The sequence below is a fragment of the Centrocercus urophasianus genome, unplaced genomic scaffold (assembly GCF_019232065.1).
Source record: "Centrocercus urophasianus isolate 14NV4802_14NV808 unplaced genomic scaffold, USGS_Curo_1.0 seq_54, whole genome shotgun sequence".
In the NCBI taxonomy this organism is placed as follows: domain Eukaryota; kingdom Metazoa; phylum Chordata; class Aves; order Galliformes; family Phasianidae; genus Centrocercus; species Centrocercus urophasianus.
In genome coordinates, this window is record NW_024885133.1 from 747,628 (window position 1) to 766,621 (window position 18,994).

General features: G+C 41.1%; 1 protein-coding gene across 10 annotated transcripts in view; it reads right to left on the minus strand.

The window, feature by feature from the left end:
• Positions 1 to 18,994, minus strand: part of MYO9B (myosin IXB) — a 39,903-nt gene that overhangs the window by 20,071 nt on the left and 838 nt on the right. For all 10 annotated transcript variants that reach the window (XM_042835625.1, XM_042835624.1, XM_042835622.1 and 7 more), the window contains exons 2-10: positions 10,184 to 11,077; positions 2,994 to 3,088; positions 2,665 to 2,727; positions 2,441 to 2,540; positions 2,196 to 2,296; positions 1,842 to 1,971; positions 1,252 to 1,341; positions 940 to 1,056; positions 511 to 645 (exon numbers count right to left, since the gene is read on the minus strand). In XM_042835625.1, coding sequence (XP_042691559.1) covers positions 511 to 645; positions 940 to 1,056; positions 1,252 to 1,341; positions 1,842 to 1,971; positions 2,196 to 2,296; positions 2,441 to 2,540; positions 2,665 to 2,727; positions 2,994 to 3,088; positions 10,184 to 11,020 — 1,668 coding nt within the window. In that variant the 5' untranslated portion in view covers positions 11,021 to 11,077. The remainder of the gene's footprint in view (positions 1 to 510; positions 646 to 939; positions 1,057 to 1,251; positions 1,342 to 1,841; positions 1,972 to 2,195; positions 2,297 to 2,440; positions 2,541 to 2,664; positions 2,728 to 2,993; positions 3,089 to 10,183; positions 11,078 to 18,994) is intronic.

Below are 18,994 nucleotides of genomic sequence, written 5' to 3' on the forward strand. Positions count from 1 at the left end.
TGCCATAAACAATAAAGCCTTTCTTAAAAGACATAGAGACCCCTCTGCCCACCCCCTCCCAAGGGCCCTGTGCTGTAAGAGATACAGGAAATGGGGCATTCAAGAACTGAACTCATTTGGAGAAACAGTATTAGAAAAAGAAAACAATGCAACTATTTACTCTAGTTGGCCTGCATAGAGACTTCTGTCATAAGATATAAAACAGAGATCTCAACGCTATGCTTACATATGAAGTCTGTACGTTTGGTAATTTTCTTTTCCTTAAAATGCTTGTTTGAAGTTATCTACATATTGTTGAAAAAATACCACATATTACAGAATGACTTCGTTCTTCCAGCAGAGCAACCAGAGAATTATGATTTGGCACAAACCAGAAAAGTGCAAAGCTAAAGCAAAAAAAACCACCAGCTCTCAGTCTAGAAATGCAATCTGAAAGCTCTTTCAGTACTCAAAGCCCTCTGTAAGAAAGAGTTACTGAAACAACAACTTGTTTGTAATCGGGTTTCTTACCTGTTCCAATTTGAAAATATGCTGATTAAAGTAATACTGAAGCTGCTCATTTGCATAATTTATGCAGAACTGCTCAAAACTGTTGGTTTCAAAGTCTTCAAACCCAAAAATATCAAGTACACCAATGGACAAACACTGCAGGAAGAACAAGTGGAAATCTAGTTAAGCAATCCGTCAGAGTGCTGAACCCCCAGCAGCAAGCCAACACAAAAGATGAAGTGTACACTGATAACTTCTGAATAATCGTTAAGAGATTTTGATTATTTAGCAGCTGTGTCTACGGTGAAAACAGGAAAGTAAACCTCACAAAGAAAATCACTAGGGACTGTAGAAGACTCCAGGCTTATCCCAGATACTGAACACGTCATTTGTAGTACTCTCTGATCTCTCTAAATACACAGCTGTCTACTGCTTTTGTGAGAAACTTACTGTAACAGATTCCTCCATGTCCTTCTTATTAAGGAGAGCATGATTAATTCGCAGAACAATCCAGTCAAACAGGGCACTGTACAAGGACTTTGCCATTGAATCACGAGCTGTTATGGCCTGAAGACGAAACAAAGTTCACCATTTTGTTTCAAAAAAAGCATTTCTATCTCAGACCTGTTTTGTTACTCATGTTCTTAACAACCCTCACTAAACATAAAAGTTTACTACGTTAGGGGTTTCTGTTTTTTTTGTAGCCAAGAAGAACTAAGCTTCATTTAATTCAAATAATTATATTAGTATTGTTTTACTCACCTCACTGAGACTATATGGCAAAATAAGCTTATCATTAGCAGTCACTGTTTTTCTTTTTGTCAGCACTTCCACTAGAATTTCACGTTTGACCTTCAAAGCAAGCAAGACCAAAAGTTACTGCCATCCTCCAACTCGCCAGTGATAGTGACAGTGGAGATTATTTCCTCCGAGAAGCCAAGCAGTTTAAAAACAGATACAAGTTTTACATCAATGCGTTGATGTTCAAAACATCAACAGCTTTACAAGTTTTTCAATTCCTCTAAATTATTCTCAGCTTGGATTCATTGAGATTTGGTGGGGGGCCCCCCCCCCATGGTGGCAAAACACAAATCTCCAGTAAATTTATTCCTGCTCAGCTCTGATTAGCAAGTCAAACAGATTCTACCTCCACACTACAGGCTACATTCCATCTCTAATCCCAATAATTCCACCACTTTCATTCCTTCCACCTCCCATGAAATGAACATAATGGAAGCATCATAAAACACAGAGACACAGCATGCTGAGCCACAACGTATCCAAGCAAAATGCCGAGGTAAAGCACAACAAACAGGTGTTCCAAACACTAGAGCTGGAAAGTAATACTCTACTTTTAAAAGCTGGGAAAGAATGTCCAGCACTTCAGGAGGTCCTACTTCCAATCCTTCATCACGGCCTGTAGCTTTCTTCTTGTACGTCACGTTGCCCAAATAAAGAATAGCTGAAAGCACTGAAAAAATCCTAAGGAAGAAAAATTCACCTTATAAGAACTTTTCTTACGAGTGAAAGTTCATTATAGCAGATTAACAGACCCAACTCAGTTGCAAGAATTTGTCCAAAAGCACTCACAAATATTTAGCTCTCCTTGGTTCCTGCTTAATTGTATGTGCTCCCAACACACACGTTTTACCACAATGCAAACATTAACAAGATGTCAATAACAAAGGCTGACAAGTTCCACTTACTGTTTTTTTGTTGCTGAAAGAAAGCCAACCATCTCCATTGCTTGTTTCAATCTTTCAAAGTCATGCCGGAGATCTTCCCCATCTTCAATTTTCAAGTTACACTGTGGAAAAAAGCCCCTTACTTAAATGCAAAGCAGCCCAAACATCACAGGAATACACTTACAGTCTGCTTTCTTTGATCTTCAGCACAACATGAGAAAGAGACAACAATTATCAACGCATTTGTAAACCCTTGTACAGATTACCTGGTTGAGGTAGGAATAATCTTCAGGTTGTTTAAGGTGAAATTCTTTACGCTCTTCTTCATTGACTCCAAGTAGTAAATAATAAAAGACATGGTAGTTCCTACACATAAAGAGAGTCAAATACATTTCTCTGTCATGAAAATGTATTGATTTTTCTTTTATTCTATGCTTTAAAATGCACTTAAACTCTCATTATGAGCATACTAACTGAATTAATCTCTTACCTTTCATCTTTTTCTTGAGAAACAAGCCGAGATTTTTCAAGCAGGTATTTTTCAACAACAGCCCTAAAGAGTCCAAAGACAGGAAAAAAGAATGAGGGGGAGAATAAAAAAATAAATGAAAAAAAAGACAACTTCATAAACATCAGAGAGCAGCTGCCAGGAGTTCAAATAATGAGCTCTGCACCAGTATACATAAGATTGGTTAATAGCATCTGAAAAGCTGTTCCACAGTGGCAAGCCAGAGAATAAGTCAGTTTTGGATACACCACAGTCTCCAGATTCCTAGAAGCACACAGATTGATGCCAGCTGAATCTCAGACTGTACTTACCCTCGGACAACGCCATTCTCTAAGTAATTGACTTGAATGAACTTTCCAAAACGACTGGAGTTATTGTTATGTGCTGTTTTTGCATTTCCAAAAGCCTGCAATAAAGCAAAGTGAGGTAATTTTCAATTAAATGAAATAGGCAAAGACACAGCATTACTAACTCCTAATTCATAGCTCAGCCTCATGTTAGCTGGCAATACACAAAATGTTATGGGAATGGCAGCATAAGGATACCAGAAAGTGAGCTGGAGGAAGCATTCCCTGTTCCTCACAGATCTGGACACATTTATTACTTGCCCTGTGAGATATTGTTTGGGAATCTGACAAAGGAGAATAACAAAGCTGTTACTTTCAAGAGTACAGGAAAGGTAATCACAGAGTTCAAACCCACCTCAGTCCCTGACAGTCACGAACTCAGAGAAGGCAGTGCAACAAGGCAGTGCAATTGCCACTCTTCCACAGAAAGCCACAAGCTGTACCTCGTTCCCTAAAGCGCTGCTCCTACACAAAATTTCCTCAATGAATACAACTTCCCTGTTAGTGAGAGCAGAACAGAACATCCCACTGACAAAGTTCATCTGTTCGTGTTCAGAGCAGTGTATTCAAAAACAGGCAAACAAAAACTGGCTTACAGAACCATGCCATACCCAAGGACCCATTACCTCTGCTATGCAACACTGAAGAACACAGCTTCATTACGAGGCAAGAGGAAAGCATGGCACAAATTCTAACCAGTGTGCCTATGCATCTCTAACACTTCAGCCCTCTGATATTTGCTAGCATATCCATAACACAAACTATCCTCTGCATGAGCCACACATACAAAGTGCAAAGATGAGCTACTATATCTAAAGGCCCAGCAGAATTAACACTGGGAATATCCTTAATGTCATCAACTCAGCTATGTGACTTTAGGTTAACAGAAACTTGTCTCCTCTTAATATGCAGAAGGTAGTCCAGAAGATGAAGAAGAAATCAAATGTAGAAAAACACATCACTCAGTGTGGAATATTTCCAGCATTCCTTCCACAGATATTTCCTCTTAAAGCTCCAAGCAATGAAAGCCTCCATTAGGAAATCCGTTCCTCCTAATATAGAACACGAGTGGAATGACTTCACAAAAATGTCCCTCTTCCTGCACAGACTCACATCCGGAGAGCGATGGACACGTGAGCACCGCACACTGCAGAGCTCTGCTGTTGGCACACAGCTACCAGCGATGCTGTACCTGCCCAGGGAGCGCTGCTCTCATGACAGCCAAGTTGGTGCATTGAAACTCTTTGCATATCCTCCCCCTCTCTCTATTTTTCTTTTAAAACCTGATCAAATGAACACAAAAACTGCCTTAGCAGGTTGGAGCTGCACTGCAGTATGAAACCAGCATCACTGCTTCTGAAACAGGCTCCCAAAGATCTCTTACAGTTCTACTGCCAGCTGATTACTGTCCCCAGGAGGCTGATTACAGGCTCGCAGCAACAAGTGAAAAACTTCTCATAAGCAAAGAGAACTAGCACAGTTCTTTGGACAACTATTATACCTAAAAGAATAAGCTACACCAGCTATTCCTGTGCAGGGTGAGAATGGACTCTGCTGTAATGCCAGAGAAGTCAGTGGGTTCTGAAGAGAGAGGATTTCTGTCCAGCAATGCTCACAGACCATGCTGTAATGCAGTGTCCCACTCCGATGTGTCAAAGAAATCACTGAGCAGAGTCACCAATAAGCTTTGGTAAATACTAACCAACAACTTCACTTACAGATTTCTTGCTGTTCCTCCTTTCAGAGCACACGATGCAGAAGCTGCACATTAATGTATGGACAAAATCCTGGTCAGCTCCTTACAGTTACTGAACAGCATCTGACCAAAAGTGGAAGTCCAGTAACAGCAGCACAGTGGCTGCTGGCTTTGTACGCCGTCCCACCAGGCTCAGCTCTGCTCTCAGCACATCACCCAGCTTCTCTTTTATTAAGAAATCCCTCACTTTGCCAAGCTGCAGAAGTGAATTTGCAAATTTATTTCACAAGAACATCTTTTGAAAAGGTTCTCCAGCTTAAGCACTGGATAACCTGGATAACCACCGCTTTACCAGTAACACTGCAGAAACCAACGCCTGGATTAGCTGTGTCTACAGAAATATATTTTAGTATTAAATATTTTGGCATTATAGAGTTAAGAAATCCCATAACCCCAGTGGCTTTCTGAAAAACTTCTCTTAGTGATTACTCACACAAGCAACGAATACAGCTTAAAACTAAAGGCTCTTATGATCTCACACGTCTGGTATGCGGTCAAAGCATATAGCAAATTCTTAAAAGCTGATCTAATATCATCAGTTTTTAGGAAAGTTTTCATCTTCTGAATGGTTTTCTCATAAAAGCCTTTAACATTCCCAGCTTTATAAGGAACACGCCAAGACTCTGTGGAGGAGGTCCTTTTTTTTCTGTAACCTTTAACTCCAGACCTAAACTCCAATCACTGCTACCATATTCTCCTAAATACTTTGCTGAGTTTGTTACATAAAAATGGACATTACTAAAATTAGGAAAGCCCAAAAATTTAACATCAAATATTTCAGTATTTGGCAGTTTAGATCTTTAATCTGAGAGAGCCTTGTCACAGAGAAAATAGATTACAAGTAAGAATTAAGCTCTCATTATCTGCTACCAGTCACAGAAAGCACGTTTCAGGGATGCTTCCAGCCAGGTGCTCTGTACAGAGCTCAAACTCAACCCCTGGTTTACCTCCAGAGAGGCCCCTATGTCTTTACAAAGCAAATTCAGAAGATGGGAATGGACAAGATACAATTTTAGTTAAAGCAATCATTTGTTCAACCAAAGCTATTTACTGCTCTCCCCTGAGAATCCACGAGGAGACATATAAAAATGAAAAACCAAAACTAAACCACGCCAACACAAAATGCTAGCTATATAAAAAGAGGTGAGTGCAAATAGCAGGCCAAGGCCAGCGGGAATCCGAGCGGGGATGCACTATTCCAGGAATCAGGAAGTCATCCAGCCCATCCTTTCACCTCCAAATGCAGGAGGCATGAACTGCAACCTGCTATTCTGAACTCCTGCAACGACAGCTTTTTCAGCATTCAGAAAAAAGACGAATTCTCTTTTTTGTTGCTATAAAAAGAACCCCCCAAACACACGCATGTTCCTCCACCTCAGGAACAGAACTGAAAGCCTTATTTAATTCTTTCATAAGAATTGCCAAAATCTGAGAAAGCTATCAGTTCCTATGTAAGCTGCCCCAGCCCCTGGCAGAACCACCCCTGCACAGGCCACCCTAACATAGCAGATGAGACGGATGAATCAAACTGCGCAGCCTGGAAGAGGAAATGACTCCTTCAGTGTTGAACTCAGCCTTGCAGTAATGGTCTTATGCCACAAAGTACCCACTCATCAGCATGGAAGTTACAGTGTTCAGTTTGCAACCCTGCAAGCTGTACGAACTGCTGGGGAAGCTGGGACCATCCCCATCAGACAGCTTGTAAAGGAAGAGGTGATGTTTCCCAAGAGATGCGTGCAGCAGGGCAAAGTATGCAGCACATTCTACAGGAACAGCCTCGTAACATCCAACCCAATGGGAAAAGGAAGTTCATTCCTCCTCCGATTATGATTCTTAAAACAAACACATGCAGAAAACAACTACTTTCCCTTAAATAGAATCGCCTACACCCACTAAATATATACGCAGACTTCCATGGCAAATACAAACGAAAAGCAGAACTGAAGCAGCACAGAGCTGAAGCCCATCTCATACCAGAGCCACACGCACAGTGGGACAGTAATAAAGAACACAGAGCTGGGAGCAAAATTTAAGCTGTTTTCCATAGAATGGTAGAACACAACATGTAACAAACTTTTCGGTATACTGGCTGAGCTCTAGAAAATCCCCCCAGTAACACTGACTGCTCTGTTAAGTAATTAATTTGTGTTTGAAACTGTATTCTTTAGCCAACCACTTAATGAATCCTTTTTTTGGGACTCTTCATTTTATTTGAGTCTTAATTCTTTCCAAGGAACAGTTCAGTGACGTTCAGAAATCCTCAAGAACACATCCAAATGGAAGTAGATGATGCTTTTCAAAATAATACATCAAAAAGTTACAACAACTGCAGTTTTTCCCTCTGTCCAAATTCTTGGTGTGCTACAAAAATAACTTCTGAACTAAACCCAAGACACTAACAGTTACAATCTGACAACACACTGCAAAGGAGAGGAGCCTGGCTGCCAGAGAGGAAGCTCTGCCTCCTTCTTACTATGTCCCTCACCACAGTATCCCATCCCCACACTTAATTTTCTGCTGCTTTACTAATTTAGTTACCTTGAAGAATCTGATAAGTGCTAGAGCCAATACAAACAAAGCCTGGAGAAGGAGGAAATCTGACTTCCCACCATTCAACAGCAGCTCACATCTGTCAGGTCACATCAGGTCCTCGTGCCGTACATCACTCATACCAGAGCTACATTTGATTTTCAGAGATGGATAGTTTACATAAAAAGAAACTCTGTATCTGAAACACACAGTTTCTGACATTTTTCCCTATAATACAGATTTCATGTAAACTTCCTTAGTACATGTGGAAAGGTTTAACTACCTTGTTTAGATTCCATATGCAAGCAATGGTTTGATTCAGAACCCCACACTGTGGTGCCCAGGTTGAGCAAGAAGCACCTGAAGATCAGAACAGTCTGTGATCAGCTTTCCTTCCATTTCTGCATGTGGCAGCAATTGTTTGCATCTTGTTTACTTACCCTGCCTCAGTTTCACACATTTAATTTCCCATAAGGTTGGGAAGGTAATATTAAGCAACATTCCAGACCATCTGCCCTTTCACTGTACAACTGGAACTCCATTTTTCAAAGTCTAGACATCACACACAAGGAGCCAGAATATTAGCCAGAGTTTAGCTTCAAAATAATTACAGCTTTGGACAGAGATCAGTTAAACCCCACAGGAGCAGGATTTGGTCTGAAATACATTTCAAGTTCATTAAACAAATGAGGATCCAATTTCAAATCCACCTCTAAGCTAAGTTACATCGCTCACCTCTCCTGTGACAGAGTTTGGCCTTCACTCCCTGAACTTTGGGAAAAGGTCAACCCATAAACAGACACTTTTTACCTAGCTGTCAGAAAAAAAAACTGAGAAGAGGAAGTTCTGACACAAAACGCAACCTGGTTTTACGTCGGTAAATTTAAGGAGGCAGATTTCAGTGTAGAGGACATTACAAATGTGGACACTCTTTTCATGAGGACTCAAAATATATCACTGAAATATTTCAGGTACACTACAAAACTGATCATGCAAAAATTCCCCTGAAACACCCATGTAAGAAAATTTCCCTTGTACAAGTTCAGTTCCCCTAAGTAAAAACCCAAATGAGTCACCCAAATGATTTAAAAGTGACCAAGGATAATACAAAGTTTTCACAGCAGTTTAACTTCCCCAAAGCAAAGCAAGCTTCTGTCTGTTCCTCCTTGAAATCAAGATTTCCCTCAAGTTTTATTTATTTTTAAAATTCCTCTAATCTAGAATTGCACGAGAAATCTGGAAGCGTCACCATCCACTCAACGTGCTCTGCAGCCTGGTTGGATTTACTTCTCCAAAAGAAAAAAAGTAGAATCGTTTGATTTACTTCTCCAGGATCTAAACCTACTCCAGAGTTTTGACATGCACTGCATTTATGTCAGAGATCCTTCTCCTTCTGCAGTATTTGGAAGAACAGGATTCCACTGATTAGCTGGTGCCCAACAAATACCCTCAAAGATGAGTGACAATTCTGTCTGAGAGCTTCACAGCAATCTGACATTTCAGACAACATGTACCACAACAGCAGGGTTAGAATCTATCTGCCCAATTGGAAGCTAACTGTTGTTCAAATTGTCATCATACTTCTAGCCAGAGTGTTTTCCTCAAGAAATGCATGACTAAATCCTCAGCAGAAGCTGCAGTACTCGCAGTAACCAAACTTACTGTGGAAAAATCACAGACATCTTCTCATGAAAATTCCCAGGCTTAAAAATATTTACCTGTGACTGTGCAAAGTTATCAGTTTTAATGGGAATCTAAGGACACAGGCACTTCTCGTCCAACGCACAAAACGGCACACAGCACGCGCGCTGCGATGCAGTTCCAGACAGCTGCGTCCTGTCCCACACACCGGTGTCTCAAACAGTTAACGGCACCGAATGCAGACAGATCAGCTGATCAAACAGAGCTTTCCACAGTGACCCCTTCCTGTTTTTCTGTTTAGAACTGCAAACTTGAACTCCAGAAGCCAGCAAACCTCAACCTTACTTCTGCTTTCAAGAAGCAGAAAGCAAGGCAAAAAAACCAACAGAAAAACCCTGCTGTACGTGCCTCATTCCCCACCAAAAGCCTTCAAATCATATTTGTAAATGAGGTAACTTAAAAGTATTCATAGCTTTTATCTGAAAGTTAAAAAACAAATCCTTTAAGGAAAGTGCTGTTACATTTGAAAATATCTAAAGCTAAAAACTGTAACAAACAGTTCGATCTTCTTGATGTTGAAGATTTTAACCAGAGCTTTCAGCTTTTCCTTTCAGATGGGAGAACTAAAAGGAGACCAAAATCTACAGGACGAGCTGAAGTTCACCCTACCCCAAAGCACAGCTCGTGCACCCCTCACCTCGTATAGGTAGCTTTGGTTTCTACTGGAAACGCTGTAGGAACTAAACGCCAAAAATGACTCTCACTTTCTCCCTAGCCAGCAGTGTTACTTTTTTCAAAGCAAATATCTTTAGAAAGGAAATCATTCCCTCAATAAGCGAGTCCAGGAGAATGCTGCAGGACACAAAGCTACACTAAGCTGTGGAGCAGTCTTTCTATGAAAAGGTTTACTTACTATTTCAGATTGATTCAGCTGCCATCAAAACTAGGATGGGAGACAACAAGTAACCTCTGTCCTGGAATGTGAATGTTTACTGGCAGAAAGTTAAGTCAAATATAAATTAAAAGCAACAGGAAGTCAACTGCACAGCAGGACGTTTTAAGGAAAATCAATTAGAAGCAGTCTAGCGACAGGGCCAAACACCAATGCAACCCAGAGATATTTAGAGCCCAGGCCAAGTAGGTGACTCTCAAAGGTAGCATTCAACAGCCATTATTTGAAGGTTTCAGAAAACAAGTTTGACAGAAGGCAGTTTTAGTATCAGTTTACCTCCAGAACTGGTCCAGCTCCTAGAATAGTTCTCTCCACACCACTTGCGTACCCTTTCTGGCTCAGTGCTGTGAGGCAGTGAATTAAGAAGTTTGTGCTTTGTGTTTTTCCAGAGCCACTTTCACCTGATATAACTATGCACTGATTAACATGCTTTTTAAGCATTGTGTGATAAGCCACATCAGCAATGGCAAAAATATGAGGCTCCAACTTCCCGAGTTGATGATTCTCATACAACTTGACATACTTAGGATTATAAATGGGCAAGAACTTGAAGGGGTTAATTGCAATCAGAATACTTCCTGCATAAGTATAAATTTTGTGTTTGAGAAAGCGGCATTTGAGATTCTCTAGAAGTGTTTTCTCTGTTAAGTTGGGAATATTGCACAAGTCATCAAAGTCCTCCTGCTGCCATGGAAGAAAACCTCTTTCAACCAACCGTCGAGCATCCGTCTCCTTGGACAGCAGTTGCATCTGGGCATATTTGATGGTCCCATCAGTGTTTCTTTCTTGCAAAAGAAAGTAGTATCCATCCTTTTGAGGATGCTCATCCTGAGCACGACGAGGCCAAAGTAAAACCCTATGAACAGGAGAATCATTTGTATCAAGTACCCATTCTTCACCACCTGTTTCTTTCACCTCCACAAGCACATAATTTTTTGAGACGTCCAAGTTTAAGATATTAACCACATCCTTGATGACATCCGAAGACGTGGTGTCCTTAGTTGCTGTCACTTTGCAGCAGGGAGCACTTTCTGTTGAGAGCTGGGGGTAAACATGAAGATTATAGGCAGCTTTCGTCTGGCAAACTGCGCTGTCCGCATCTTTTAAACTCATTCTGCCCCAAAATGGGCTTCAGTCTTCTGCTCTTGTTTAAGATGCAGTGCCCATCATCTAGGAAAATAAGATTGAACAAAAGTTAAAAAATAGAAGAAAAACAAGTCAGGTTTTAAAAACGTGCAAGACATATTAAGGCATTATTTTCCAGAAGATGAAGGTAAGTTACTAGATGGGCAAATTCTTAACTAGAGAACACTGTGAACATTAGTGCTTATTTCAGTCTGTTTAGCCTATCCTATGCTGTGGATAACTACAACACTTCTTCTGTTCCCATGTCCTCCCCTCCTTTCCATTATGGCCACAGAGCAAACTGAACTGGGACAGACATCTGCACGAGGACTTCCTTGTTTCCACAGATTAGGTTTAACTCAGAGGACTGCCCTGACCTGGTTCTCTGCACGGCTACACAAACATTTATTCATCCTCCCACACAAACTTCTTCAGAGCTTCATAAGCAGCTTGAGGTAGGAACAGGGTTTGATCATTTCTTAAGTCAGCACTGCCATGAAATCTGGCAGAGGAGCTCTGCACGGATGCAAGGAGGGGGACAGTTCTGACACTGCTGCTCACATCTTTTCTCATTTCTCTGACCTCTCTTCATGAACCCTACAAGACAGAAAGGACCTTTACTCTGCTCAGCTTTAGGAAACTGAGCCTGGAACTGAGCAGTGCAAATGCTGCTGTGATCTCCTAACCCTGCTCACTGCGGTGACTTCTAGAAAACACATAACTTACCCAGAAAAGAGCCTGCTAATTTCATTCGAGTCAACCACATCCTTGCTGCAGAAAGGTTTGAGCTTGCCTTTTATCTCCTATTTTAGTCAACACCATACAATTAATCTTATCGCAGTGACATTTCAATTCAGCTAACAAGATCCCAAATAACCCAGTTCATTCACAAGCTTCTACCTGATCACAGTGGCTGCCTCCTCACTAGATTTCAGGAACTTCATCCATGAGCCTCCATGAACCATGAACCTATCACACGTTATTGCTTTTACTTCCTGTCACCCCCAAGGAGTCCAGCGACCTTCAACCTCACAGCCACCTACAGAAGTCAGCCTCCTCCTTACTGCTGGAAGCCTCAATAGTCAGTCCTGTGCCTTTGCTGGGGAGTGATTTTTCTCTCAGCTGTGATTTGGTGCACCCAGATCAGCAGGGCTACGTTTGATTACATCGTTAAGTTAATAAAATGCTAAACCAAAGCAACATACAGCAGGAGATAATGATGTACTGTTTAACAGTCTTCATGCCCAGAACACCACTTCATTTTTGTTCCAAGAACAAAAGCATTTTAACTATACACTTGCTTGCTGAACATTGCTACTAAACAACTGCACAGGAACTTGCATAAGGCCAGAGAGAGTAATCATTTCAAATTAACATCAGTAGAGCTGGAAGCATTTAGCTGCCACTTCCACTGCAAGTAATGAATCACTTCAGAGAAACATATGACATAGCTCTGCCTCATGAACAGCCCCAGAGCAGAGAATGGTGCTTTAAGGGAACTCTGAATAGAAAGCTTTGAGAAGACACTGTTATGCAAGATGGATCATTTTTAGTGGCTACTCATCAAAAGGAAGGCTGAGCAAGCCACAAAGAAAGGCAAACCACAGCACATCCCTGCTCAAGCTATACGATCCCTCAGAGAATGGTTCCTTGCCTGTTAAATTCTCCATTCATTAAGGATGGCTTGTTGCAAGACCAGACATAAGGATGGAACAACGAGCTGCAAAACCCCTCTCCATTTTTGCTTTTTATCCCTGACCTGCACATAACAGGTCTGAACCATCTCTGAAAAACTTACACAAGTGTAAAGCTTATTTAACCCACAGAAACTCAAGCACCTCAATGCACAGCAAAGCATACGGCAGACTGCTGCTCAAGGGGAAGATGAATCTGGAGCACAGACAGTAAAAAGGAACAGTGACCATCTTCCTTTTAAACTAGCTGGATGGTTCAAAGGAGACAGTCTTGTGAAGACTTCCCCTTAATTTTTTTCCTCCCACCAACTAATTTCAGACACACTGTATGCTACTGCACTAATTTTTTGCCTACACTGAAGAGCTGGACCTAGCTGCTGACCTCTGGTAGTGACAGACACTTCTAACTTTGTCTCATATCAGCTACCAGGATACGAATTTGGTGCATTGCTCAAGACTCCCATATGACACTTTCTAAAGAGGAAACCAGAACACAGATGTCCTCTCTTCTCAACAGTGAAAAACCCAGGCCTGGCACATAACAGCAAACAACAGTGTGATAGCTGGCAGACTGCTCAGGTGTGTAAGACTGAGAAACCAGGAGGAGAAAGACTCTTCATCCTGAAGAGGAGAGATTTCTGGCAAAGCAGTGTGCAGATGTTGGCCTGAACTCAATCATGCTATACACGGATTTCAGAATCAGGCGACTCGATGGAAGTTTAAACAGGTGAGAGTTCTGCTTCCCCAGCCAGCACCCTGTAAGAACTTTGGAAGTTAAACCCAGCAGAAAGAACTTGCAGAGGCATGATCTCAGCACACGGTCACATCAGCAGTAGACAGAAAGGCCATCAGCATAACAGTGCCTCTTATGATCAGACGAAATCCAGACACAGGCAGCTCACTTCTAACAACAACACTGAGCTTTAGGCTGCTCCTTCACTCAGCAGCTTTGATCAGACGCGCTCACTCAGTACTGATGATGAGGATTGAAGGAAAAAAAGTAAAATTTTACAAGTCGCTTAAGGAAGAGTAGCACTCAACTACACTTATTTCTCTTTTTGTTACACAGCTTACCTGGCTAAGAATGTACTAAATGTGTTTCAGAAAAAAAAAACCAGCACATGATACTTGAGGAAAAACTGCTGCTTTCCAATTTACTTGTGATTTTTCTTAGAGACATCAAATCTGATGATTATACTGCTCAAAAAGAGACAGACTTTGGTGCACCTCTGACCTACAAACAGCACTTCATAAACCAAATCAGAACTTAAAAGCAGAGAGCATACAGAGACAGCAAGACAACAGACTGCAGGTCAGCTACCTGAGGAGCCCCAGTATTCATTTATGGACGGATTATCATCAAGCAATCAGACTATGAGATTCAAGTTGGATTCCTGCCATCAAGGTACATAGTTTCAGCATGGTGCTAAAACAAATGAACAAAGAATTAGTGATACCAAACGTATCATATGGAGATTGAGAAGGCAGTAGGTAACCAAAAAGCTGGATGAATGATGCAAGACAGGAGCGAGCAGCTCAGTGTACAGGTACATCATTTCAGATTTCCCTAACAAGCAAGCACCACCAGAGGGTCGGAATAAGAGCTACCCTGAAAAGCAGTAACAAAAATAGGCTTGAAAAGCTAGTGGGTAATCATTTAAACATGAGCTTCTTACATAACACCACAGGCATAACAGTTAATATAATTCCCACATCAAACAATTATTCAGTCAGGCGGCCATGCTACCTTTGGACTAAGAAGGTGCATAACCAGTACTACATCTAGAATATACCTAACATTTTATTAAAAAGCTGTAAAGAACAACAAAATCTGTTAGAAAGCAGCTCCTTACAGCAAAATCCTCTAGAAGCTTTGTTTAATAGAAACACGCTGTAGTCTGATAGCGATTTGAGTCCTTGCATGGGGAACTGGAGTCTGATAACACTCATCAGTATCGAGGACACAACTACAACCAAAGCCCAGGGCTGGAATTCAAAGCTAGACAAACTGAGTGTAACAGAAGACACAAATGTTATCAGAAGGCAGCCCTGCACTGCAGAAACCTAACAGCCACTAATGGCAAGGCCAGCTAAAGGCCTTTGTAGAAAGTCAGCCAGTCCCCAGGTACAGATATGCTGTAGAGATGTTGTAGTTAATTAAGTGCCAACCTCCCATTTATGTTGAATGATCTGAACAATGATTAGTTCTGGAATCATAATATGCATTGCTTCTATGAAATTGGGCTCATCAAGGAAGCACACAACTGAATTCAGGTGCAGAGAGCACTGTAAGAAAAAGGAGAAATGCGAGAGCTTAAAGTAATAATGAAACCATACGGGTCAGCATGCAAGAGAGCAAACTCCAGAAAAGCGCACCTCATCACTGCAGAGCTCCATCTGTAGGAGGTGGAAATTTCTGCAAAGTTACCTCCGTTTCTCTCAGTGCTGCTCCTTATAGGAAGCTCTTTTTCAAAGCATGAGAAGAAACAAAGCGGCGTGTGAGAGAAGTTAACAAGCAGGAGGTAGAAACTGGCATTAGGTGCACATCAACTACTTTTAGACTCCACATTGAGTCCTTCCTGTTTTCCTTAATTGTTTTACTTTCCATAAGCCTCTAGCAGTGCAAGAATGTATCTTCGTAGCAATTAAAATTAAGTACAGCCATCAGCATCTGCAAAACAATTAAAAGTTGGCACCTGGCACGGTGAAAAATAACACAGGAGAAGAATTAGGCAAGCTGGAAAAGGCAAGAAGTCAAAAGAAAAGTTGAAGTACAAAACTTCTGAAATTCTTATATTTTGTTCAAACCATTAGACTGTATTACTTCAATATGAGCGGGGCATCACCTGCAAGGGATTAGTGTGTTAAAAGATACAGTGATGCATGATCTGTGCCCTTGAAACGGTGGATTTGTTACCCCAGTACGACATACACACGATGTAGTTGTACTTGTTTCAAGCATGACAGAAGAGAACTGGGAGGTCTTGAGTAATGAGAGACCCATGTAAGATCCAGCTACAGCCGCTTTACTCAGCTGTCCCAGCAGGAAACTCCAGTGTGCCACAAAGATGGAAGCACGTCCCTGCAACCCAGAACCTCTCCTCAGGACTTTCTTCCTTTCCCTCTACTGCCTCACGTACTCAAACGCTACAATGGTCTGCTAACAGCACTAGCAGAAAAACAATATAAAACAGCACAAAGCTATATTTATTTCTATATTATCTATAAATTAGCACTTTCACTTGCTTAAAAGACAAACCAAAAAACCACTGGGCTTACCAAACAATAATCTAACTGAAAGTGAGGCCAAACTATTTAATCTGTTGCTGTAGGATTGACCCCTGCCACTCAGATTGCCAGCTAGGGCAACATTTCAGGTACCCACTTCAATACTGTATGAAAGAAACACAATCCATGCACTTTGTCACTGATCTGTAATTTTCCTTCCCTGACCACAAACAACATTAATAGGAAAAGAAAATAGTCAAATTCTCTATGATATTTATGATGCCATTTTCTCAGTCTCTATTGAGCTAATTAATGTTCCTAGCATGCATCAAGCCCAACACTGCCTATTTAATAATGCAGTAAAATTCTAGAAAAGAACTTGGCCCCGATCAGCGCAGGGTATCTGTTTAGTTTAAACAAGGCCATAATTTGAAGGCACATGTTTAGTCAATGAATCATAGCAAAGCTAAAAAGGGAAAGCTACCATTACAGCAAAATTGTTGAGGGTGAACTTTATAATATTCTACTTCTTCAAATTTTCACATACATTTCCACGCTGCATTCCTCAATCTGAAGGATTCAAGCTCCTCACACAGCTCATCAAGTATTTTCCAACACAAAAGTAGAAACACATCACAAGTACCTGAGCTCTACAACCCATGAACATCACGTTTGCCAGATGCTGTCCCAAGAAGAGCCTGCTCCTTCTGATCAACCGAAAACACTGAGCCATCCCCAAAGCACTCAGCTGTTACTTACCCTCAGTTTCCAAAGCAAGGAACTTCCACAGCCCAGAATTTCCAGAACCAACAGTCCTTTATAGGTAAGGCAAAGCCTCAACTTGTCTCACCACATCACAAGAACATACAGATGCTGTTATTGAGCAAATTAATTTCTTTCTAAACTTTCCAGACTCCTGTAGATTTACTTGAAAGTTGTTCTGCATTATAGTAACACTTCAGCATTTTTCTTGGCTACATAAAATTCTCTTGAACTAAATAACTCCAGATCCTGGGCTTTTCTTAACTGAAAGCTCTTCTTTTTTACTCCAAAAGGAGTAGTTTTGAGTGGAATGTGCACATTTGCAACACATTTTGTATTACTGTTTGCAACCAACCCTGCTAGAGCAGTTAATGTTTGCCACAGGCTGCCTAACAAAGCAGAAGCTGGATTGCAGTGCAAGAAGCACAGTGTAATACAGGAAAGAGTCACAGAACTGACCTTCGTTGCAGGCAGTTCCTCCCCAGTTACCTTCTTGCTGCTCTCTCTGGCCCTCCAGACCCTGATCCCAATCTGTGCCCATAACTCACCTAAGTTGCAGCCTCTGCTTCCTCCAAGTGACTCAGACACACAATGTAACCTCGAGACAAGGATACCTTATCAGGATTACAGTGACATTAAGAGTCTATAACATGTTATTACCTCACAAACAGTGTGGCTTACAGATGGACACTTCAGCATGAGTCAGAGGAAACAAAAATCTGTCCCTGTTAAGATCAGAAGGAACAGAGGGACAACTGAATGTGTTAGTAGATGTGAGTAGAAAGAAATTCAGACTACTTCATCATCTTTTGTAGTCATCTCACTGCCATCCTTCATAGTGCCACAGCTTTCAACAGCAGGAGCAAAAACCTTACAGGTCTAACGCTGCAATCACACCAATAACAAATGACCTCAAGAAACTTCAGACTGAACTTTTGTGTGAATTGAGGAAAAAAAAGTACTGACTCACCAGCAGTGTGTCAAGAACAGTTTTTATGATGCTTCTGTTGTTAAATACTGCTGCTCTTCAAAGCAGAACAAGTTTCGCCAGGATCTGCATTAAGCTTAACTTAGTAAGACACAACAATAAAGGCCATCCAAAGCAACTCTACCAGCCACACATAAACCCACTGACGCACCAAGAAACTACCTGAAAAACATGCATCCCATTTAACCACATTAGAGAACGTTGTTTCAATAAAATCTGACTGCAATGGACAAAATCATAATTCAAAAATCAGAGGGAAAAGCAGAATGAGAATGGCTCATTTCTTGAAAATGTGAATTAATGAACCCCTGTGGTCTTCAAATTTCAAACTTCAGAAGTTCTGAAGCATGGACTCCTTGTTGAATCATTTTCTCACTCTGTTCCACGACTGCTATGATAGCTGATCCTGTTGCACCTTGCAGGAATTTCTCCATTCTAAAGGAAAATCTTGTGGCCACACGGCCTCCCCCCACGGCCATCCAGCAATGGAAAGACTGCATTCAGAAGCAATACTGAGCTACGTGCGTGTGAGTCAAAGAGTTATTCAGGGGATTACTCAAAAATTCTGATGTTTGAATCATCATTTGTCAGAAAACAGTCTGCACAAAGCATTGCTTACTAGGTGAACCTCACTTAAATTTTTCATCAGCTGTGTTTACTCTTCCTGAATTATTCAGTTCTACAAACGTTTTAGGTTGCACAGAAAAACACAGGCTTATGACTCTACCAACCTGACTGGGCCACTGCAGGCTGGTGCCCCATCACTGCACAATTTATAGCATTCAGTTGCTAAGAAAAAAGCTTTTTGAGGCAAACATTTGAACACAGTAACAAAAAGAAGAAAAAAAAACCACCTACAGTGGTTCAATGGTTGTACAAAAATTGTTCCATCACAAGTTCTCAAGTTTAGTGTATGTTAACGCTTCTGCTAAAGGAAATGGCCCAGAAAAGCAGAGATGATGTAAAACTTCAAAGGTGGAGAAGGTAAAGACTCTCATTGCTCTTGATGTTTAAAGACGAAAACACCCAATCCTAACGCTCCAGAAAAGCACTGCAGTGAATACTGAAGCTACGATTAACATATCTACGTCTTAAAAGTTCTCCATGTATTTAATTTAAGAAAAACAACATCTGTTTCTGTCAGGATTCTGATTAAAGACACCGGAGATATCATAAAGTTTGACAGGTACGGCACCAGTGAGCAGAACTGTGTGGGGTTACCTCACACTGTGACTGCAGGGCAAACACTTCCGTCATTTGTGTTGTGGCTGACAGGTCTGAAATCAGAGA